Source organism: Rhipicephalus sanguineus, chromosome 3, assembly GCF_013339695.2.
Source record: "Rhipicephalus sanguineus isolate Rsan-2018 chromosome 3, BIME_Rsan_1.4, whole genome shotgun sequence".
NCBI classification, from domain to species: Eukaryota; Metazoa; Arthropoda; class Arachnida; order Ixodida; family Ixodidae; genus Rhipicephalus; species Rhipicephalus sanguineus.
In genome coordinates, this window is record NC_051178.1 from 187,897,032 (window position 1) to 187,920,146 (window position 23,115).

The 23,115-nt window shown below is 46.3% G+C and overlaps 1 protein-coding gene across 1 annotated transcript in view; it reads right to left on the reverse strand.

Moving 5' to 3' along the window:
* Positions 1 to 6,364: 6,364 nt before the first annotated feature.
* Positions 6,365 to 23,115, reverse strand: part of LOC119386193 (UPF0764 protein C16orf89 homolog) — a 98,988-nt gene continuing 82,237 nt past the window's right edge. Inside the window, exons 5-10 of the mRNA XM_049414249.1 lie at positions 22,438 to 22,549; positions 19,715 to 19,874; positions 18,028 to 18,121; positions 7,233 to 7,429; positions 6,991 to 7,041; positions 6,365 to 6,796 (exon numbers count right to left, since the gene is read on the reverse strand). Coding sequence (XP_049270206.1) covers positions 6,699 to 6,796; positions 6,991 to 7,041; positions 7,233 to 7,429; positions 18,028 to 18,121; positions 19,715 to 19,874; positions 22,438 to 22,549 — 712 coding nt within the window. The 3' untranslated portion in view covers positions 6,365 to 6,698. The remainder of the gene's footprint in view (positions 6,797 to 6,990; positions 7,042 to 7,232; positions 7,430 to 18,027; positions 18,122 to 19,714; positions 19,875 to 22,437; positions 22,550 to 23,115) is intronic.

Below are 23,115 nucleotides of genomic sequence, written 5' to 3' on the forward strand. Positions count from 1 at the left end.
TCTCTCTACTCGACAGAGTCCCTACTATTATCTAAAGGAGCCCGGCACCCTGCGTTTGAAAGGGCGGTTTCGAGCGTCTGAAGGGGTGCAATAAAGTTATTAGAGAGGAGACCGAAACGTTTTGTGATGTGTGGTGTTGCAAATCTGAGTAATCCCGCTAGGTGGAGGAAAGGTTGTAGCTCAAAGCTACACTATCCAAAGAGATTTCTACGAACAGCTTCCTAGTTGACGCAAGATTCTCTCTGGTCCGGGGATCGAAACGGGCACCAACGCTTTTTGGTAGAGGGGCGGTCCCTCTACCAGCTGAGCTAACCTGGGGGCAGCCAATGGCAGTGCGATGATGAATTATTCGACAACTTGAAGTAGTTATATAGCAGAAAACTTCATTTTTGTACGTTTTGCTTGTGAAGTGCAAGAGTCGCTCAGTCCAGGGCCACATTTTCTGCTGCTCTCCGACTGGCCCGGTCAATGAGTCTTCGCTGGTAGTCCAGGACTGTGCTGGAAAGAGCGGCCTTCCACTGGGAGGGGGAGGGATTGTGTATTCTGGGTGGGCCGGGCGGTTTGGGGCATTCCCACGTGGAATGGGTACAAGCTTGGGTGTCCTCAACAGAAAGGACATCGGCCAGGATACCGTGCAGGGTGAAAAAGTCACAGCTTCGCCGCAAGGGCGAAGCAATGAATGCGATAGCAAAAAACTAATGCTAACTGTAGCGTGCTTTTTTATGATGAAATGAGGCTCGCCAATGGATATTCTCAGTTTGAACAGCGCTCCTGTTGCAAAGGCGGTCAAAGCAGCGAAGGAAACTAGAGTGCTTCAAGTGTCGAGCTGTGACACGATAGTTCGCCCTCATCTTCTGTTTGTTCGTTTAACGACGTCCTTCGAGCTCGAGTGACTTTCGTACGCTCCGTAACATGAGCGCGCACATCACGGTGAAAGCGTGAAACATCCCTCTTCCCTTCAGCACGAGAAAACCGCGCGAGCAGACAGCGGAAGGGCAAGGTTCTCCCTGCGCAAATATAAGAAGAAGCGAGCGAGCTCGCCGACGAATTTTAAATCCGCCCGTCGCGCTCCTAGCGCCATCTCCTGGTAATGAAGAAACATTTATAAGCGCCTAGCGTCTCTGAGTCCGTCCAGCGGTAAAGGGTGTGTATATCACGACCTATTATACTCCTGACCTGCCCAGATGTCTCCTTTCCAGGGCCCACGTTCTAGTTCATACCTCCTGCCGCTAGGGATGTAACCTACGAGCGTTGTGGCGCTAGTCAGCACCTGTTCGCTGACGTCAGCTTTAACGCTCGTGATGATGTTTCGCCAGCGCAGAGCGCTCATATCATGTAATTATTATTCATAAATGCAAAATACTTTGGAAATAAAAATACGGAAAGTGAATTAGAACTTTTTTGCATTTAAAAGGACACAGCCGTCCTACACTATGCAAGTCTACGGCTTCTCACGTTAGTCAACCAGTGCGCAGTAAATACTTAACCGCACAAAATAGCTTACTTGACCCTCGGTCTAAATTTGCAGAAACAGTCACATAATGCCGGCAGTTCGTCACACAATACCGGCGTTCTTACTCCAGCGCCGTCCAAACGGTCGCAGAGTAGCAGACGGATGGATGGATGCTATGAGCGTCCCCTTTATAACGGGGCGGTGACATGTCTGCCACCATGCTCGAAGAAAAAAGACGAACAGGTTATAGGAAGCGCCACCTACGGCAAGCGGTTGAACGAGAGCGGGGACGCGCGCTCCCATAGGACCCCCGATATCTGGGCAGGTCAGGAGTACAGTAGGTCGTGGTGTATATAACGCTCGCCGTTAGCTACGCGGACGATCTGCGTTACGTGGCGTAGTGGTTAGCGACACTCGCTTCGGAGCAAGAGGTCCCTGGTTCGATTCCGCGCTTCGGAAGCATTTTTCGGAATTATTTTTCTTTGGGGTTTTTATATATATATGCATACTTATACATATACGGTGCAGGACGGCGGTGACGGCGACGGCAAAATTCAGCCGAGACTGTCCATCTAATTGCTATCGCAATAAAAGTGTGGCCGAGTGCAAGCACATGAACACCGAATCTGACAAATCGGATCTCCATTGTCCCGCGAGGTGGAGCAAGAATTACGAAAGGAAAAATTGAAGTTATGTTTTGTTACGTTCAGTCAAAGTTGTGGACGGATGGCAAAGTTTGTATTCAAAGGTCGGGAATCTGCCTGCAACTATCGTGGTTCTATCCTGAGCAATATTTTTCTGGCGTTGTGGATAATGCTTTGGAGAGCTAATAATATCTGGGGTTTAACGTCCCAAAACCACGCTATGAATATGAGAGACGCCGTAGTGGAGGTCTCCGGAAATTTCGACCACCTGGGGTTCTTTGACGTGCACCTAAATCTAAGTACACGGGCCTCAAACATTTTCGCCTCCATCGCAAATGCAGCCGCCGCGGCCGATGCTTTGGAGAGCTACAAAGGTGTCTCGGTATATAGACGACTTTATTGTGCTCGTTGACAGAGGACGCTGCACCAGGAAGGTTGTGTACATGAGATTTTCAAGGAAGTTGGCAAGGGATTAAAGTTCATGTTTGAGCTAGTTAAGCCTGACGAATTTCAGTACTCTTAATGAGGCTATGGTTTCTTGGAAGACAATGTTGCATCATTTGCTCCGCTCTACCAAACCTTTGTCACATGTCACATTGTAGATCTGACCATTCAAGTAGCCAAGAACACTGTCCGGCCGGCGGTCAGCTTTAGGGAAGTCGCGTCCACACACGGCTGATATGATCGAGGCCTTCTTACGTCAGGTAACCAGGCTTCATGGGCGGGGGACCCAGACTATGCAGTTTCTAGGAGCTCTAAAAAGTTTTTTACGAGGTCGAAGGGTCCCTGAAGAGAAAAGAAGTATCAGGGAAAAAAGAAACCTTCTGGTCATGCCCTATGTGCAAAAGTTCTCATTGCCTCAAGAAAGTTGCTGGTGGGTATGGGGTGGAAGTGGTTTCTTTTTTCGGGCAAATGAAGTTCTAATTGCCCGGTTGTCGAAAGGTGGGTTAGTTGAAAGGATGAGAAACTAGTGTCTGTGTGCAATGTTTAACATGTTAACCAGATTTTAACTGTAAGAAGAAAGTTGTTTACTCTTTTCCGCTGTCATGTGGCAAAGTTTATATAGGGCAAACGGGCCGCTGCGTCAACGTCAGGTTTAAGGAGCATCAGTTGTCTTTCAAGAAGAATAAGTATGCGCATGGCTCTAGTCATTGCGGCCATTGGAAGTTCTCCCCTTTGTTAGGTAAGCTAAGATTTTGTATAATCATAAGGTCTTGTACGCAATGTTGGTGGTTGACGCAGCTCAAATTGATAGAATGGGTAACGGGTGCATAGACCAGCCTTCAATCATGCTATCACAGCAAGAAATGTCATAGGTGTCTTTCACGATCAAGCATGTTTTATCACGGTTGAATAAAGTTGCGTATGGTTGTATTTTCATCGTCAATGGTAAACCTATAGACTTCCGGAAGAGGAAGTATCTCAGGCAGCGAAACAAGGCCGACTTGAGTTTGACCATATGATGACAAGTGTCTGCAAAAGAGTATGGCTGAAATTTGCGTTAACACAGATCCTACAATGGCTCACGACCGGTTGCGGCGGTATTGCGCTGCCTTTAGTAGCAATCTAACGTCCTTCCTTCTCAATCGAAATGAGATTATTTTCCAAATTAAAAATACGGCTGCATTGAAGCAGTGATAACGTTCTAATAATGTTTAAAAAAATATTGGCGAAGCTTGCACTGAGCCGCGCAAGGCTTGAAACAGCGAAGCTGGATGATTCTGAAGTCTAATCTGGTTGCTTCTACGTTGTTTCTAGGCCTTAGCTACGTGATGCAGGTCGTTTCTAGGTTGCTTCTAGGTCGTTGCTAAGCTTAGCTAGGTGATGCTAGGCTGTTTCTACGTTGAATTCTCAGCTCAGAGAGGTTCGAGTTAAACCACAGACAGTCACAGACATGACACGGATGTCCGAACTCCAGAGAAAGAACCTAACTGTAATCAAGCGTTCGCACCTCTCATAGATCTACGGGCACGTCGTCGTTGGCGTAGGCCTTCCATCGCTTCGGGGTCTTCTCGCAGCCGCCGTTGCCTTTCCTGTTCCCTAGTATTCTCGTTGTGCGTACTCACGGTCTTCGGCTCGCCGCCGTCTCTTCGCAGCCATTTTTTGTTGGGCTCATTGTTGCCTTCTTCATTTTTAGTGGACCAGTCGTGAGCAGTGGGACTTACCCAATTTCTGTGGCACATTTGTAGGGATAACTGTTGCCTTCCTCATTTTCATTGAACCAGTGGTGAGTAGTGGGATTCACCCAATTTCAGTTTTACATACCCTTTTATTATGATGATAGTTGTTTGGTTTGTTGGACAAGGAACGATTAAGAGAAACTCATAAGAATAATAATAGAGGCGCGCTTCAACCAACATCATCGCAGCGGTGAATGGTCGATGCACAGCGCGTTATACCGTTGCGCCACAAAACCTTAGCGGTGGGTGAGTGTAATAGGCGGCATTTATTAAATAACAAAGAATTTCTATGTCAACTAAACGAGCAAACTGTGTCCTTTTGTCCGTGACCCATGACACTATGACGTGACCCGTGACCCATGACGCGCCAGTGCTTTGCCGACTAGACCTTACAAGCGCGCTCTATGCACAAATTGAGTATGTATGAACCGTATGAATTCCTGGTACTGGTGATGCAAAAAAAAAAAAGGAAAAAGAAAGATGTAAAGAGAACATTCTCCACGAAGGCGTTTTTTTTTTTTTAAATCTCGCGATTGTGGATATGTGACTGTGATTGCTTTTGGAAGACACTGACGCTCGCATTCGCAAATGTTGTAAACTGCTGGCTTCGCAGTTAGAACAAACTGTCGAGGTTTAGTGTCGGGTCTTTTGCTTCCTTCTATTTATTTCTTAAGTCATTCTTTTCTTGTTTGCAGTAACATGGATCCCTTAGATGAAGGAGCATAGCCAGAAATTTTTTCCGGGCGGCCGGAGGGAGGGTGTGTTCACTCCCCTTTGTACTATTGTTCGGATATGTGTTAGTATGTTGTGCAGTATAGCATATATACACATACATAATGTCACTTTCTGTCGGTGGAGGGGGTGGTTTGCAACCCCGAAACCACCCACCTGGCTACATGGGTTTCTCTGATCATGGGATGGGCCTTTCTTGCGCCTGTTCCATACGCTGACCAAACCGTCTAGAAACAAGAAGACGCCCTGCCCGTGCCGCCCGAAAACAAAGCTCCAGGAAAGGCCGGAACCGTATAGGTTACTACGGTAAAGCTCTGCGCGTACGCGTTACGCAAATTAGGCTCTGCTTAAATAAATTCGTTGACACTGTGCACGCAACTTTAACAATAAAACGTGTAGCCGGGCGAGTAGGTTCACACTTGAAGAAAAACTGGCATGCGCTAAATGATAAACAGGGACATGAGCTGTCGGTTAGGAATAACTGGAATGCGCATTTGCCAACGCAGTGTCAAGCTTACATGAGCACGCCGAGTTTCTGAAACATCAAGATATTGGGCAAGAGGAGTGGTATACCAAAGCCCGGGAGTTGATGGGGGCTTTTTATAGATCTCTGAGAGGCAATGCTTGCGTAAGCGACACGCCCATTTCTTTATGTAATGGCAAGTTGAAATTCTTGCGTGTAGCGTTATGATTTGCGAGTTTGTGACAATGTAACCACCTTTGCTTGCGCATGTCTGTTTATGCGTATATGTAGAAGAGTGACGAAGAATAAATGTCAGTTGAAAGTTTGCGCTCCTTCGCGTTTGTCTTACTGTGTCCCTGTTTATCATATAGCGCGTGCCCGTGTGTACACGTATATGTGATTGTTGAATATGTTGTTTTGACTGTTAGGCTATGTCTTGACTGTTACGCTAAGTTGTATATGGTATGTACTGCGGGTTAATTTTGATTATTAGAAATTTGGACGCTATGTACATTATGTTTATGGACCCTATGTACTCCAAGAGCTAAGGAGTAGCCAGCGCTTTATTTGTACGCCAACATCTCCTTACATCATGTCAGTAATAAAGAAAAAGCGCATGCCATTTTCCCTTGAGGTAACTTTAACAGTTCTTATCATTATAGCTGCATGCATAGGAGTGCGCAGTGTTCTCCATTATGGTGAGCCAGGTACCACCACAGCACCCCCTTCCTCTTCGATTGGTCGAGTACGAAAGAAAACAAGATGAAAAAAAAAAAGAAAATGAAAATGAATCAATGACTTGCTGCTCACAACGGCCTACGTCTGGTAAACGGCTTTCCGGGGCAATGGTGGCAAGTAAACAGTACTTGGAATGCAACATGCGCACGTGCAAAATAAGTAGTTTATTCTTCAGTATAACAAGTTCCGCAGACTCCAAGGGAAGACGCTTTTCATGGTATGTTGGTCCTGGAATCGCGTACCCTATTCTTGTAGCTGATTAAAATTGCCATGACCTTCGTGGACCGAATAGCTATCTTTTGTGTTGAGTTGCGTTCTTTAATAACCTGTGCTACCCTGTAGATTAACGACTGGTCTCTTAAGCTGCATTGAAAGGCCTTTTTACGTTTTTTAGAATGCTCACTGCGATGCTGTTCTTCTTAAGTACGCAAAATTTGACGCTGGCTGCTTTGTTTCGTGTTCAGTCTGCCTAAGCTCGTGTGAGCGTCTTAAGCACTTATTGTTAAATTATTTGAATTTATCAGATACTTAAGTCCAGCTGACATCGCTATTGCTCCCAATATTGTCTTGTGCGGTCGGCAGCGGTCTGTAAGAGAAAATAAAAGAAAAAAAATGAGAACAAAGGCCAACGCGCACGCACGCACTCATGCATTTACCCCCCCCCCCCCCACACACACATACACACACACTCACACACTGCTGCGTTTTTTGCCTATGCTTCTCTGTTCAGTCAAGGGACCGGACAGTGGGTAATTCAATTAAAATACACCCTGAACTCACCTTCCAGTCGTATTTCCGCTCGCTTGGTCCTGGCCGGTTTCCTCTTGAAAGCTGTGAAGGATTGTGCAAATAGCTGTCACCAAAAAACTTTCTGGCAAAGAAGGCTAGTGTGATGGAAAATCCACGGCAGTTGGAATATTACAGGGTCTCGTAAACGTGCCCTTCTTTCTCCGTTACTTACAGCTAATCCTACTTAAGAAATCGGCGCACTATGAGTGTTCGGGTCAGATAAATATCCTTACTTGTGAGCGGGTCGTCGACAATTTCCAAGGAGTCCGTAAAGCAACCGTCCGCTCTCTGCCAGCTGCGAATGGCGCGAATCCACTCCGGCTTGTAGAACTCTGGAAAGCCGGCCAAACCGCAGAAGCCGACTAGAAGAGAAAGAGAGAGAGAGAAAAAAACAACAACAGTGCAAATGAGTGAAGCGAGAAATACGGTCCTATAATCGGTTACAACTTTAGAACTCCACGGCATTTCCTCCTCAAAGGCGGATGAACACAAGCCTGCGCCAAAGGGCGCGCACTCCAGACTGGCGTCATGAGTCGGACCCCGCCTTCGGAGAACAATGCCGAGTGCATGAGCGCGACTATTTCTTCAGTCGCAGAAGTGATCGGCTGCAGCGCTTCGGTCGTCTCTGGCGGAGCCTCTACAAAATTCTTAAATTGTATCTGACTTTAGTTGTTTTTCTTTCAACTTGCGAAAGGCTAAAAATAAACACACCAAGAGCTAAAAGAGTTGAAAAATTCGTGAACACGGGCTGTCGCTTGAGCCAGCACTTCGACAAGTGGACTTACCTTCCTCAAGGCTGCAAGAGCTAAGTACAAATACTCAACGCAAAGGAACACAATAGGCTACGGAATGAATAGCGCAATAATGAATTGCATTCCTCGTTTGTGTCTTGTGTGTTATTTTGCGTCGAACATTTGTACCCAGCTTTACTATTCGCCGCGAGATCGACCTATAGGAGGCAGCACCGTCGCCGCGTTAGTGTGGATAGGCGGTCGGCGGCGCGTATACAAATGCACACAGCGGCGCTTTGTTGTGAGCTGTTTGGGCCGATTGTCGGCAAATAAAATGCGTTGATTGCAGCTTACTGGTAATATATACGCTCTTCATTGTTGAATCGATGCACGAATATCATCAAACGTTACTATTACTCGTTAGAGAAGCGCAATCTGCCGATGAAAGGTATGCTCGCCTTGGGTGACAGTCTGCGCTTACGCACTACACGACGTTTTTTGTTGTTTTCTCTGTACTAAAGTCCCTAGATTTTTCCCTCTTCTTTCTTAAGTACCGACAACCATTGAAGCGCCGGCGACGAATCTCATTGGCTAACGCTCGTTTGCGGTAGCCGTGTTCTTCCTAACTCTTTTCCAGCACCTGGTGAAACGCGTCCCCCATTCACTAATGGCAGGGGGTTGACGGGAGGAGAAAGGCGTGTCGCGGTAGCATATTGTCCGCTGAAAGATGCGTGGCTAATGTACTTAGATGCACATGGCTTTGTAAATCTTCCAAGTTAGGAAGAAAATGGCGTCGGACACCAGCTGCGCGTGAGAGAGGGCCGTGAAAGGAGGCAGTTGTCGGTACTTAAGTAAAAAGGAAAAATCTAGGGACTTTATGTACGTGTTTACCTTGTGTTCTGTGTACTACGCACTGGTGTAGCACGCCTGAACTACTTAAGTGTTTACTTCTTCTTCATTTATATACCAGCCCATATACCTGTGCAATGAGTTCAATAGCAATGTTCGCGCGAATACGCATACGCATGTAAGAGTGGTTAGCACAGAGTTTTCATCGACTGATTACGTGCACGACAGTGATGCAACAAGGGTCCGGTTATTTTATGGAATAAGCGTTTTTTTTCTCGGACTAATCATGTCCGCTGCCTTCCATCAATTTATAACAACTCCACACAAACGCTCAAGATAATGTAAAAAAAAACGATGAGGTTTTGCGTGACATTATACGACAAAAATGTAAGGCACGCCGTTGGAATTAATTTTAAACATTCGGGTTCGTCAAAGCGTACCTAAACCTAAGCACACGGGTGTTTCTGCATAAATTTCGCCCAAAGTTAAAGTTGCGCGCGGGAACTCCGTTTTATCACTGCCGTGTCAATCCATTGTCTTTTTTTTTTAGGGGACAGTTTGGGTACCGAAGTGCCAGACTTCACTTGATAGAAATATTTCGCTGTAGTGGGACCACGACCGTACAATAAAAGGACATCTTAAGCACAACTATAGCTCATCATGAACTACAGTGCCGCAGTTATACACTTAACAACAACGCGAAAGTGCATGAGCCTCGCTTTTGTTTACCATCGAGTCGCTAAAACGCGGCATTCACACACTATTTAACGCTCCTTATGTTTGGGACTATGCCAAGCGCACTTTACGACGTGCTTGAACCAGAAAGCGGCATCAGCACTGAAATGATTCTGGCGAACGAAGGGTATGACACCAATACACAGCCCTCTCGACAGTCGCACTGACTGATCTTATTACAATGCGCATGCAGCCGAGCAAGCCCATTTCCTTCTGTACACCATGCTAGGTATACGTATGAGCAGTTAAACTCGCGCTAACATAACAGAACAAACCGCCCTTTGAGAACGTACAGCGTACGCGCATATGCAAACACGACGTGGCTAGCAGACGACGCAGGGAGCAATCCACACTAGGCTCGCTTCAGCCAGTAGCCGCCATGCGGCGACTCTGCTCGATCTCGCGGCCAATAGAGGTAAGAAATATGGGCGAAGCGATTGCGAGGCTCGTATGTTAGTTTCTTTACAAACGCTCTCAAAATGCCACTTCCTAAAATGAGGATTAAGTCCACTTACTCAACCCGTGTTTCAGTGCTTTTTGCATTTAAATGTACTCTAATTTGTCATACTTGTGATGCCCAGTCCTCGATTACTTGGAGTAGAGAAAGATACCTATTCATTATAAACGAAAGTCTACGAAGCGAGACTTTTAGCCCGTTGTTCAGCATTAGGATTGAATGGCAAAAGAAGTGAGTCTCGGATGAAAGCGTGCCGGAATAGCTGTTTGTCCCCGACAAGCCCAGGTCTGCTACAAGGAAAGAGAAAGCTGGAATACCGAGAGTGCTGATTAATATATATATATTAGGAGGGATTGAGGGGTGGGGTAACAGGTGAAGCGCGCCTCTGGTTGATCTCTGCTTTTTCTTTCACAGGAAACAATGTGCCGGGTCACAATTTCGTTGTCATTATTTTATGTTAGTCGATGCTTCATTTCGGATATATTTAAATTATTGGCGTTGTGAGAGGGTAGTCGCACGTTGCATGTGTCTGTCCGCGCTAGTTCCGAAGAAAGATTATAGTTTGCACCGAGTTGGGCCGAATGGACAATCGATCTTCCACTATCATATCAATATGGCCCAGTGCCACGACGGAAAAGCTTCACATCCAAAAAGTTACATTATTCGCTCTATGCGCAAGTGCCTCAAGTTTACTGGCCTTCATGTTGGACATTTAGGAGCGCGCCTGCTGCCGCTGTGCATTGTACGTGGCTAATCATTTCCTTCACATGGCCTCCGAGATTGCGCGCCAGCAGAAGAAAAACCTGCCGGCGCGCAATTTCGGAGGCCATGTGAAGAGAAGCTTGTTATGAGAGATTTCGGTGGTGGCGTTGTCGTACGCGGGAAAGCCGGCGCCGGCCGGGTAGAGAGATGCGGCCTTCGAAGGTGCACCGGCCACATAGGTATTTGTATGAGCCGCTTTCCAATAAATGATGCTCTTTCGATCATAGGCGATCAACCGTTTCTGATATGGCAATCCGATATCGGGGTCGCTTGACATTTCACGCTGCCACAGCTGATTCGTAATAATAATATCCTGAGTGTTACGTCACCAAACCACGATATGATTATGAGGGACGCCGTAGTGGAGGGCTCCGGAAATTTCGACCATCTGGTGCTCTTTAACGCGCACTGACATCGCACAGTATACACGGGTCTCTAGCGTTTCGCCTCCATCGAAATGCGACCGCCACGTCCGGGTTCGAAACCGCGACCTTAGGGTCAGCAGCCGAGCACCGTAACCGCTACACCACCGCTTCGGACACATCTCATTGTTGCCTAGATATGAACGCGTGACAGCACGATATGAGTGGGAGTCATTAGGCACTATGCCAAGTACGTAGGCGCGCGCTGAGGCTCACGCCAAGCCAGCAACCAGTCTGACCCGTTTCGCTTACGTAGGGGATGGAAACAAAGAAACAATGATAGAAACAAAGAAACAAAGAAAATTCACCGACGATTACGATACTGCCTAATGCGAATTCTGAGCGCAGCTTCGTGTTGGGGCAACGCCTACTGTGTTCGAAGTTTTGGTTATCCGCAGTTGTAGCTATGTAACATTCGTTACATATTGCCGCAGAAACTACCAGCGCTCGAGTGCTACGCACACCACTCTGTGCATTGCAGGCGTCGCGAAACAAGCGAAACGCCGACAGCCCCATTACGACAAGCGACGCCAGCCGCAGTGCACGTGTCAGCCCTTCATCAGCACGAGCTCCGATTGAGGGACCAGCGCTTGTGACGGAGCAAGAAAGCGAGGTTAGAGGCCAGTGGCTCGCGATATCGACAAACATCCGCGTTCGCTCTATTTCGTCCTCGCACACTCTATCGGTTACGCCGACCCCAACGGCGACGCCTCTCAACGCAGGAACGGGCGCCTAAGAGCTGCGCTCTAAAACGCCAGGCCTGCACGGAACGCGCAGCACAGTCCCTGCAAAAGGTGGAAGAGCGGGCTTTCTAGAGTGCGTTCTGAACTCTCTTGAGGCAACTAATACAATTACGCATGCAAGGTATCCACTGCGCCATAAAACATCTTTGTGAAGTAGGAAAGCACCAACTTCGTCTTCCTGCGGATAAGCGAGGTAACCGTTACACATCTGTAAGGCGTTATGCGCACTTTGTTGGGGCTGCATGTGGCTGATGACGATGAAGAATTATGGCTGAGCACATTGCAGTGGGTGGGAAGATTTAAACCACACACTCGTTGCGTAATTGGCATTGTGTGATGCCTGGTTCTTATTTTACTTTTCTGCCACGAAATATTACATAGGTTGACGGGATTCCTTGCCCCACATTACGCCTGTATAGGGTCTTTTTGCAAATGAGTTCCAAGCAGCAGCGTAGCTCTGTGGTAGAATACTCGACTGTCACGCAAAGGGCCCGGGTTGAGATCCCATTCGTTCGTGGATACGTTTTTCTCAATTCATTTTTTTTCATGTCTGTTGGTTACGCCGACGCTGACGCCGCTCAGCGCAGGAACGGGTGACTAAGAACGGCGCTCTAAACGTGGTAGGTCAGGCACGCGTACGCGAAGCTTCGCTTGCCCCCAGTTTCTCAACAGGGGAATGGCTCCTAAATATTTTTTAACCCGTCTTCCTTGCTTTCTCACCGCTACTTGTCTTCGCTGTGTTTCTGTTGTTATTCCACTACTGCTTCCTTATACCTTGCGGAGCGGCCTGCCGAAACCACTTCTGGTTAATCTCTGCCTTTCTATGCACCCTCTCTTTTCTTCTTGACTGTGTGCTTAGAAAAGTGGTTGACGACTCGTAGTAGTGTGTGCTCTATTACGAGAGAGCAGTAAGCCGTTTAGAAAACAAAGAACAAAATTCACTCGATGCAAATAAACAACGGAGTAACGGCGTTATACGCAAATGAATTTTATAGCTCTACTTAATTGTGCTTTTAACAGCGAAACTGGTTAGCAAATTGTTCCTTGTGAGTCGATTCAGTGGATGTAGAAAGCTATCGTGATCATCATAAATGGGCATGTGCCACAGAAACTGGGTAAAATCATACTATACTCAACACATGGTCCACTAAAAATGAAGAAGGCAACGGTTAGCCCAACAAATGGCTGCGAAGTGACGGCGGCGAGCCGAAAACCCGGAGTACGCACAACGAGAGAACACTAGGGAACGGGAAAGGCAACGGCGGCTGCGAGAAGACCCCGATGTGATGGAAGGCCTACGCCAACGACGACGTGCCCGTAGATCTATGAGAGCTGCGAACGCTTGGTTTCAGCGCGAGGTTCTGTCTCTGGAGTTTGGACAACTGTGTCGTGTCTGTGACTGTCTGTGGTTCAAGTTGAACCTCTCTGCGCTGAGAATAAACGTAGAAACAACTTAGCATCACCTATCTAAAGCCTAGATACGACCTAGAAGCAACCTAGAAACAATCTGCATCACCTAGCTAAGGCCTAGCAGCAACCTATAAGCAACGAGATTAGTCTTCAGAATCGTCCGATTTCGCTGTTTCCAGCCTTGCGCGGCTTAGTGCAAGCTTCGGCAATTTTTCCTTTCTCTTTTGTTTTTAATCCCTCGACCCCTTTCCTTAACGCAGCGTAAACAACCAGGGGCCGAGTTCGCAATGTTACTCGTATACCTAAGTGCTTTTTGTTATTGGCCGCCGCCAGGCTTTGCTTGAGATATTTCCAGCACAGGACAGGATTGGTTGAAATATTCTCTTATGACATTTTTTTAACGTATAAGGCTTTGTTGTGAATACGGGTTCAGGCGTCCGTCCATGTATGTACGTACATGACCTGCATGCATTTCCTTGTTTCTTTCTCTCTCCATATTCTAGCAAGAACCTAAAAAATAAATTCTAGAGTGTCGTGTGCCAAAACCACGATATGGTTATGAGGCGCACCGTTCTTCTAGTAAGATGATACACGCGTGAGTGTACTCAGTGGTGCTCCAGCGATGACCCGTACACCTATGCGGTTCGCTTGTTGTTTCGCAGGTGTTCATTTACAGTACCTGCGAGCTTGCGTTCTGCGCCCGCCGTGTGATACACCGGGTTTATGGGCGCTGCCCCGTTCCAGTTTACTGCCCCTTTCTGTTCCTTTTATGATATAAAGTGAAGTCATCGGCCCGGATATTGCACGAACTGTGCGACGGCGGCGTTTCTTCGCCAGGTTATACTGGTCGAGTTGCTTCCCCGCGTCTGTATGCCTTCGCCGTCGTCACGTGGTACATCACGTGACCACAGTCCTTTAATATTATCGACGAAACCACCCCGCTCATAAGCAGGCTCAGAAGCAGGCATGCCCGTGCCATTGCAGATCGCCTGTTGTTTGTACAGGTAGCAAACTATTACTGCCTTTATTTGTTGCATCTCACTCTTTGGCACTATACGCTTGCAGCACCCCAGAGACCAATCTGATGGGTTTCGATAATGTACAGCAGCTTCCCACGTTATATTGCACCAATTATTGCCTGGCGACTTAAAATAGAACAAAAAATGTGCCTGTAGACCCGTTTTGCCAGTAAACAAACATCTAGTGACATGTCGGCATTGAGTGAAATTCAATCCCGGCATTCAACAATGTTAGCGGAAATGGAGCTGATAGATGTCAACCTAATCTAGAATGATAAATCATTTGACTCTCTAAGAAAAAAAACATGGCTGATCCCTCCGTCATAGGAATCGGTATAACACGAAAGTGAAACGTGTCTTCACAGAAGTAGTGCTTATTGTGTAGTGATATATGAGAGCTTGTACAATGTCTATTCGTGTTTGGCAGCTACAGCACCGTTTTAACGTGGATGCACCTATGTTGACGGCATGTCTCTATCGCGACGACTAACGCCCATGATCATGATGAAACCGTTGTGGTAGCTGACGTTGTGAACATATATTTGGACACAGCAAATCGTGAATCCCGCGTAAGGATGATATCAACAAGCTCATAATCAACATTGGTACGCAGTATGCACTTCTTCAAAGCGTCGTCAATTAAGGAGAGAAACGGCACCGTGTGCGCTTTCTAGCAATGGGTGACCGACGCCTGCGCTCATGCATACACTACCACACACTACGCTTCAGTAATACGGGAGGTAGAGGTTCGTAGCTTGAACCGCAAACGCGTGCGTCCCGCTGGCCTCTGTCTCGCAGGCGCTAATCTCGCTCCACCAAGGCAAGACATTCGCCCGTCGAAATCGCGTCCTTTCTGCAACGCGTATTGCAGCAGTTTTGTTAGTCGGTGCTCTCGCAATCGAATCAGTCGGCGGCGGAGAAATCCCGATGGTGCATGTGAAAGCTGCACTACTCCGATGAGCCGACGCACGCTAACACGAAGCGAAAGGCAAAGAAAGAACGTAACCAACGTAACTGCGTCTAGGTTCCCTCCGCGACGCCAGCGCAGTCAGTGTCCCTCGCTGGTATCGAGACGCTTTAACCATGACCTCCGATATCGCGCGCAATCTCGGAGTAAGCGCTAGTAAGTGTCGATCGTGAAGCATTACTTCTTTTCACCTCTCACAGACGGCGGCACCGCCCCGCTCCGCGCCGCCTACCTACACCGCCAACAGAGAGCAAGGTGCGAAAGAGAATGTGTGAAAGATATAAGGCGCGTTCGCGCCGTGTCCGGCATCTGCCGAAGTAGCTTGGTCGGTAGGGCGTCGGGCGCTTGTCGTCGCAGCCGCAAGATCGTGGGTTCGATTCCCAGCGGGGGATCCTTTTCTTGGTTTTTTTTCTTTCTCGCCCGTTGGCGTCCATTTTATCGACGTCATATCCGTGACGGATGTACTTGGTGGACCCCGGCATAAAACACTTTCGTGTTAATACTTGCTCACAAAATAAACCTTGAGGCTAAAATTTGTGTTCTCTAATGGAAGAGAACGTAATCTGGCGTCTGCCACGAAGTGTAAGTAACCTAATTTCAGCAATTTCAGCAACCTCAGCAGCTGCAGCATTTGTGTGACACGTAAGTGCCTTGTATTGTACAATTCCACAAAAACACCTCCATAACCTTTCATGTTTCGGCGCAATACGCTCGTCATAATTAGCGAAACTAACACTTTCGACCATCAAATTTAAATAGTTTTTAAACAACCCCGATAACCATTTCCTGCCGTTTCACTCCTCAAACAACAAGTTACCTAAGACGCACCACCAACGCACTAACTTATACCTACTTATCGATAATCTATACTAACATAAGAAGCACTCAATCTAAACGGGGTTTGTTACCCCTTATTATCAATACCACTTTGCGAACACTTGCTTGTATGTTAAACATCGGTTTATCTATCTTGCTTATTACTCGCAACTTCCTTGTGTTGCTAATTTTGGGCCTTCCGTCGCGAGCGTGGCTACTAAGCGATGCGGTAAGACGTTAATAGCTACTCGTACACTCTATAATGTAGTTTCATTGACATCACTGCAACGAGAGAATACTGTTTACATGCTGCAGCGCAGCTAACCCACCCGTCGGCGTTGCATTGCGAGAAAAAGCTCACTGGCCGCAGCTCTCATAGTTACATTGGAATATTGTAACGAGAAGGCTCTGAACGTGTTAATCTGTGGAACAGACAAACAATGCAGTGTGCATTTGCTGCGAATGTATACGGATCATTAGAAGGAAGTCCTGAGCCCTTTCGATTTCACGAGACCGCTGCCTATATACTGAATGCACGAAACGATCACAGCTGGCCTGTTTCCCAGCGCTTCGGCTTAACCGAGAAGTCACGTCAGCTTTTTGCCAGGCGAATCTAATTGAGAAGCGTTAATATTAGTGACGTATCTATGCAAAATGGAAAGAGGGAGCTGAAAATGGTAAAACGCTAAAGGAAGGGCAGGAGAGGAGAAAAAACACATTATGGAACATTACATTTTATTTCGTGAGTTTTCGCGCCAAACCTACCGTATGATCATTAAGCTTACCATATAGTGGGGAGCTGAGCAGCTGCGAAATCACTTTAACCACGTCGGGGTTCTTTAGTCCACATCTAAATAGCGCTTTTGCTAATACGCTTTTTTGAAATTGCGATATAGATTTGACTTTAAGGCATAATACTTTGTGTGTATATGTGTATTAAATGCGTGCCGTCAGACCGGTGTTGTGTACGAAATGAAGCAGTGTCTTGTGGAATCTGTTATGTGTCCAGTGGTCATATCTGGTAGTGTCACTGTAGCGAAGGCCGGCTTGCAGTAGTACACGGGATAGTTCCGAATCTTTGTAGAAACAGCGCTCACTAGACGACGACGAAGCAAAAGAAGGCACAGGACAGGCGCTGACTCGCAACTAAAGTTTATTAGGAAAAACACGCAATATATATAGGTGATGTGCAACAACAAAACAACAAAAGAACACCAAAAGCGAATAAGACCCAAACAAGTCTCAAGCAAGTAAAAGCAAAAAAAAAAAACAGGCATCATAGTCTGCAGGTGCTGCAAAGGTACGAAAATTCTGCGTCACTCAGCGAAATCGATGGCATGCTAACACACTTATCTCCTTTTCTTCTAATGTGGAAGGCCTCGATCACTTCCCTTGCTACCTGCTCTTTATGATGCGATAAAATCATTGTGTCACTGAAGAAGGGTGCGCAGCCGCATTCGTGGCAATGAGCGGCGAGAGAAAATGGCTTTGTTTCTGTCAATGATCGTTCGTGTTCACGAAGACGAACGTTAACGCATCTTCCGCTTTGGCCAATGTAAGTTTTTCCGCATGATGATGGTATTTGGTATACTATGGCCTCCTTGCAATCAGTATGGTGGTAGGTGTGGTTAATTGCACAGTTGCCAGGAACACTTTCCCTGTCGTTCCTCTGCTTATCAATGCTTTGCTGTACCTTTGCACAAATGGACACCAGCTTATGAGGAGATGAGAAAACTACGTCAACGCCATATCTTTTGGCCACGTTTTTTAAACCGTGTGCCACTCGGTGAGTGTACGGTATCACCGTGTACTTTTTTGCTCTGGCGGTCCGCTCATCATTTCCAGGCTGCGTTCCATTTGTTTTTAGGTGTTTGCGCATCTTCTCGCACGCTTGCGCAATTACGTGTTCCGGAAACCCCGCTTGCCTAAGTCTAACTACCTGTTCATCAAAGCTTAGTTGCAATCTATCCTGGCAGGACTTCTGCAATGCAGCACGGACACAAGAAAAGGCTAAACCGTGCTTTATTATTTTTGAATGATTTGATGTGAAGTTCAGAAGTGGATTCAGTGAACGAGGATGGTAGCGCCAACAAACATGAGTGGGTAAAAATTCTAACTGCAGGTCTAGGAACTGGAGGGCTCCGTCCTTCATCATCTCAACCGTGAAGTTCAAGCCACTGCCGTTCTCGCGGAACACCTTCAAGATATTAACTGAATATCGACAATAATCGCCAGCTTCGAAAAGCACTAAATAATCATCAACATAGCGGAAAATGTGTTTTGCCATTCCATCTAAACCTTGTGCCAGCTTCCTGTCCACAAAGCTCAGAAATATTTCACACAGAATGGGCGCAGCTCTAGAACCAATACAAATTCCTTTCTTTTGGATGTAGATATCTTCTTCGTGTTTAACAAATCTGGACATCAGGTATAATGATACTAACTCTAGAAAGGATTCCAGAGGAACTTGACAACTACTAAAAAAGGCGTGTTCATCGTTGAAATCACATACGCACATTTTCACACTTCTCATTAATTCATCATGCGGTATTGAGTAGAATAAGTCTCCTACGTCAACACTGACAGCCTGACATTTACAGGGGTTATTTTGCTGCAGGAGCTCTACGAGGGCGTAGTTTTCTCATCTCCTCATAAGCTGGTGTCCATTTGTGCAAAAGTACAGCAAAGCATTGATAAGCAGAGGAACGACAGGGAAAGTGTTCCTGGCAACTGTGCAATTAACCACACCTACCACTATACAGATTGCAAGGAGGCCATAGTATACCAAATACCATTATCATGCGGAAAAGCTTACATTGGCCAAAGCGGAAGATGCGTTAACGTTCGTCTTCGTGAACACGAACGATCATTGACAGAAACAAAGCCATTTTCTCTCGCCGCTCATTGCCACGAATGCGGCTGCGCACCCTTCTTCAGTGACACAATGATTTTATCGCATCATAAAGAGCAGGTAGCAAGGGAAGTGATCGAGGCCTTCCACATTAGAAGAAAAGGAGATAAGTGTGTTAGCATGCCATCGATTTCGCTGAGTGACGCAGAATTTTCGTACCTTTGCAGCACCTGCAGACTATGATGCCTGTTTTTTTTGCTTTTACTTGCTTGAGACTTGTTTGGGTCTTATTCGCTTTTGGTGTTTTTTGGTTGTTTTGTTGTTGCACATCACCTATATATATTGCGTGTTTTTCCTAATAAACTTTAGTTGCGAGTCAGCGCCTGTCCTGTGCCTTCTTTTACTTCGTCGTCGTCTAGTGAGCGCTGTTTCTACAAAGATGAACGCATACCAACTCGCTCAAGCTTCCATTCTTATATAGTTCCGAATGTAACCCTTATGTCCATATAGAATGGTATGCATCTGCTTGCGTCACTGGGACACAGTGGTACTTACACGTAGCACCCAGTGGTAAGAGGGACCACTTTCACGTTGACATGACAGCCAGTGTAAGAGCCACCACCGGCTAAAAGTTTTATTTACCATTAGTCTTAAAAACATGAACATTGAAAAAAGAAGCTCTGGAAGGGACAGAAAGCACCGCCGATGCAGCTGAAATAGCTTTTTTTGGTTTTTTAGTGGAGCATAAGGATTTAATTATGAAATACAGAGCTGTAGCCAATTGCTTGCGTAATTTCTGCAAAACGCCTCAACCACGGCATGCGTAATAGGCGCACGAAGACAAAACTTATCTTTATGACAACAATCAGTAATCGATTATGAGCAGGTATTGCACATGTATGCTGCGACCAAGTCCAGATAAGTGAAGGAATGAAGTGCGAGAATCAACTTGCCTTGTTCGATAAAAAGGTCTTGAAACAGCTCCGACAAGCCCTGCTTGCTTTCGAATATGGCGTCCCTGTAAATGTTACTGCAGGTCTGGTGGAGGAACGTTTTGATGTTCATTTCCCTATGGTCCCTCAGGAGTTCTTGTAGTCGCTGTCTACAAGGGCTCTGTAAAATAGAAATAATATGTAAGATAAAGATTGTCATCGAGGAATTATACTTTTTTGCAAACACAGTGGACATCTTAAGTAATCCGTAAAAACGTCAGAGCTGGACGCTGTAAAGTTAAGTTGATTCCTTTTTTTTCTGCAGAAAGAGTATATGGAACTGTATCGGCCATCGAATGTCCCCTGTTCGAATGATAAACAAGTTGATTAATTTCTGGGGTCTTATACGCGCCAATACCGCGACATGATTATGAGGCACACTGTATTGGAGGACTCTGAATTAATATGGACGACCTGGCGTTCTGCAACGTGCACCTAAACACAAGTCAACCACATGCTTATATAACTGTACCAGGTGTCAGTATATTGGTTTTTTTTAACACAATAGATCTATACCTATGACTCGTTAAGGCACAAGGAGAAAAAAGTGAAGGAGTGGGCACAAAATGAACGAACCTAGGTTTTTCTCGCGAGTGCCGCTGTCGTTGTGAAATATTTTGAGATATACAGCATCATGGACACCCTCAGTGGAGGATCAGTGTTGCGGAGTTGCCACTCCGGAATTGGAATGACTCCGGAATCATTCCACGTTTTCGCGACCCCGGAGTGGAGTGCGAATGGAATGGGGACAATGCTTGGAGGAATGGAATGGGAATGGAATTAAGCGCCTTTTGCACGGAATGGAATGGGAATGAAATTACGTCTTTTTCCGAAAATGGGGCACGTTTTCGTCTACGCGCTGTTTTTCAAACATCAAACATTAGCAAGTCAGAGCCTCGAATTCAACGACAAAGCAGTATTTTTAAAACGGCTTGGCTGATTACAAGCACGGTACATTTATAAGCAACGCGCCTACTACAATTTTGTCCTTATATAGACTGTGTTGCTCCGAAGTTTGTCTCTATTTTACGCGTAACCGCGGCTCTATGCCGCCCCAGCCGCCTGCTGCCTCCTCATCCATCACTTCATTGTTTTTGCTTTGCATTAATCTTGCATACCTGCGCACAGGCGGACACAGAAAGTTCTCCTCATCCCAGGCGCGCTTGACAAGTGCTGACGAGCACTGCGGCCGTATTCGATATGCACTGTTCCAACTAATACCAGCGGATCTAGAGGGTTTTGTTCCGCATTAACCAAATCTTAGTTTTCTCCATATTCCCGACCGCTCCAGACGCGTGACAGAACTGCTTAGTCTTCTTGAGCACTGCTTTTGTCAGCATAAAAATACGCTATGTCGTCATTTTAGCATTCACACATTTAAGCTTAAACAATACTAAAATATCACCACTCGTCCAAACATGCTGAGTATGCAAATACTATAGCTAGCGGGAGAACTGCCCCTATGGGAATTAGTAGGGTGCTTGTATTGCACGAGATATGTCACCAAGCTACTATCCCTCGACCTCGGTAACGTGTTTTGTGTACTTTTGCAGTTCTTAATGCATCTCATGACATCAGCCTTATGCGGCGTTCATTCTTAACTTGATCAAACTATCAAGATGCCTCTCCTACGTTGAGGAATTACATGAATGGAATTGAACTGCCCGGCCACTCCCTGAGTGGGAATGGGCTAAGTTTTTTTCATTCCGAGGAATTGAAAGGAATGGAATTGTGGCAAGTTCTAATTCCCCGGAATGGAATTGGAATGGAATGGAGGCGCCCATTCCGCAACACTGGTGGAGGTCAAGAAATGTAAGCACAATGTCATAGTGGAAGAACAGCAATACTTCGCGCACTCCTTTAAACGCTGCGAGAAGTGACCGCAGTGCATGAGTAATTGACAAGTTGTTACTACGGAGGGGTGTGTGGCGATTGCAAGCATTTGCGTATTCGAGTAAAAAATAATTCGGGACTGCGCAGTTGGAGAGCGCATGCAAGCGAAAACTGTTTCCCCGTAGAAAGAAATTCGTAATATATATATTGCCTTTCTTACTGCGAGCTTTTTAATGAGAACCAACAAACAATCAAGCTAAGGAAAGTATAGGGGACGTTATTTGTTGTAATTATGATAGAAATGTGAAGAAACGAAAATGGACGAAAAGACAAATTGCAGCCAACAGGGACCGAATCTGCAACCTTCGATGAACTCGTCAAATGTTCTGCCAATCGAACTACGGCGGCGGTCGTCCCACCTTGCACGTCATCGGTTATATCTGAGCATTTAAACCATGGGAGTGTTGGTCAGCGTCGCTCGTTGCCACGACGGCGTGTGTAGTGTGGAACACTTTTTTTTTTCTCGGTGACGTCAAGTAGCACGTGATCTGTATACGAGCTGGCAGACGACCAATAATCCCTCGCACGCTACCTGAAGGCGCGCGCGCGCACACACACACACACACACACACACACACACACACACACACACACACACACACACACACACACACACACACACACACACACACACACACACACACACACACACACACACACACACACACACACACACACACACACACACAAAACTTCCATGCAAGTCTGGCAACATCATTTCGTCGCACTCTTTATAACCCGGGATACTGATGCTTGACATTATAATCTTAAGGCCGCATGCGTGCACTTACGACGTATGCGATTAGTGCGTAGAATAATTCGTGCGTTAGCCAGTATCCATCTCTATAAGGATCCGTCATGAGATCGAAACACTTTGAGCTGATTCTGCACTCTTCCGGCTTTCTGCAAAGAAGAGAGAAGATAATAAATACACGTTTCTTATAAGAAGGTAGATCATAACAGCAACAGCAACAGCAAACAAAGAACAAAACAAAATAAAAAAAGTTCATTCGTTCATCTTACGCTGAACTGCAGACTCACTGTACGATACGAAAGCGACCGGCCGTTACAGCTGACGCCACCCGCATGCGTACAACGAGCTTGCGGTGACAGCCGTTGCGGCCAACGCCGCCTTTCTCCCCGGGATCTGAATACTTAACCGCCGTCATCGGTTTCCTATATCGTTCTTATCCGAAGAAAACAGTCGTTTCGAGCCACCCAAGGCAACGATAATAGACGAACAGATGAAAGAAGAAGCAGACTACACACCGCTGTGTTTGTGCACGTGAACTTAGAATCTTTTTAGACTGGCCAGTACGAGCACCACCTATAGTTTATTATATTATTCTTGATTTCTAGCACCTCCAGATCTGGTTTCCGAAATCATACTTAGCGCCGGACTTTCCCTCCATGTTTAGCGACATGCTGTCTGTCGTGCGATTGCTTAATACCGAGAATGAATCGGCAAA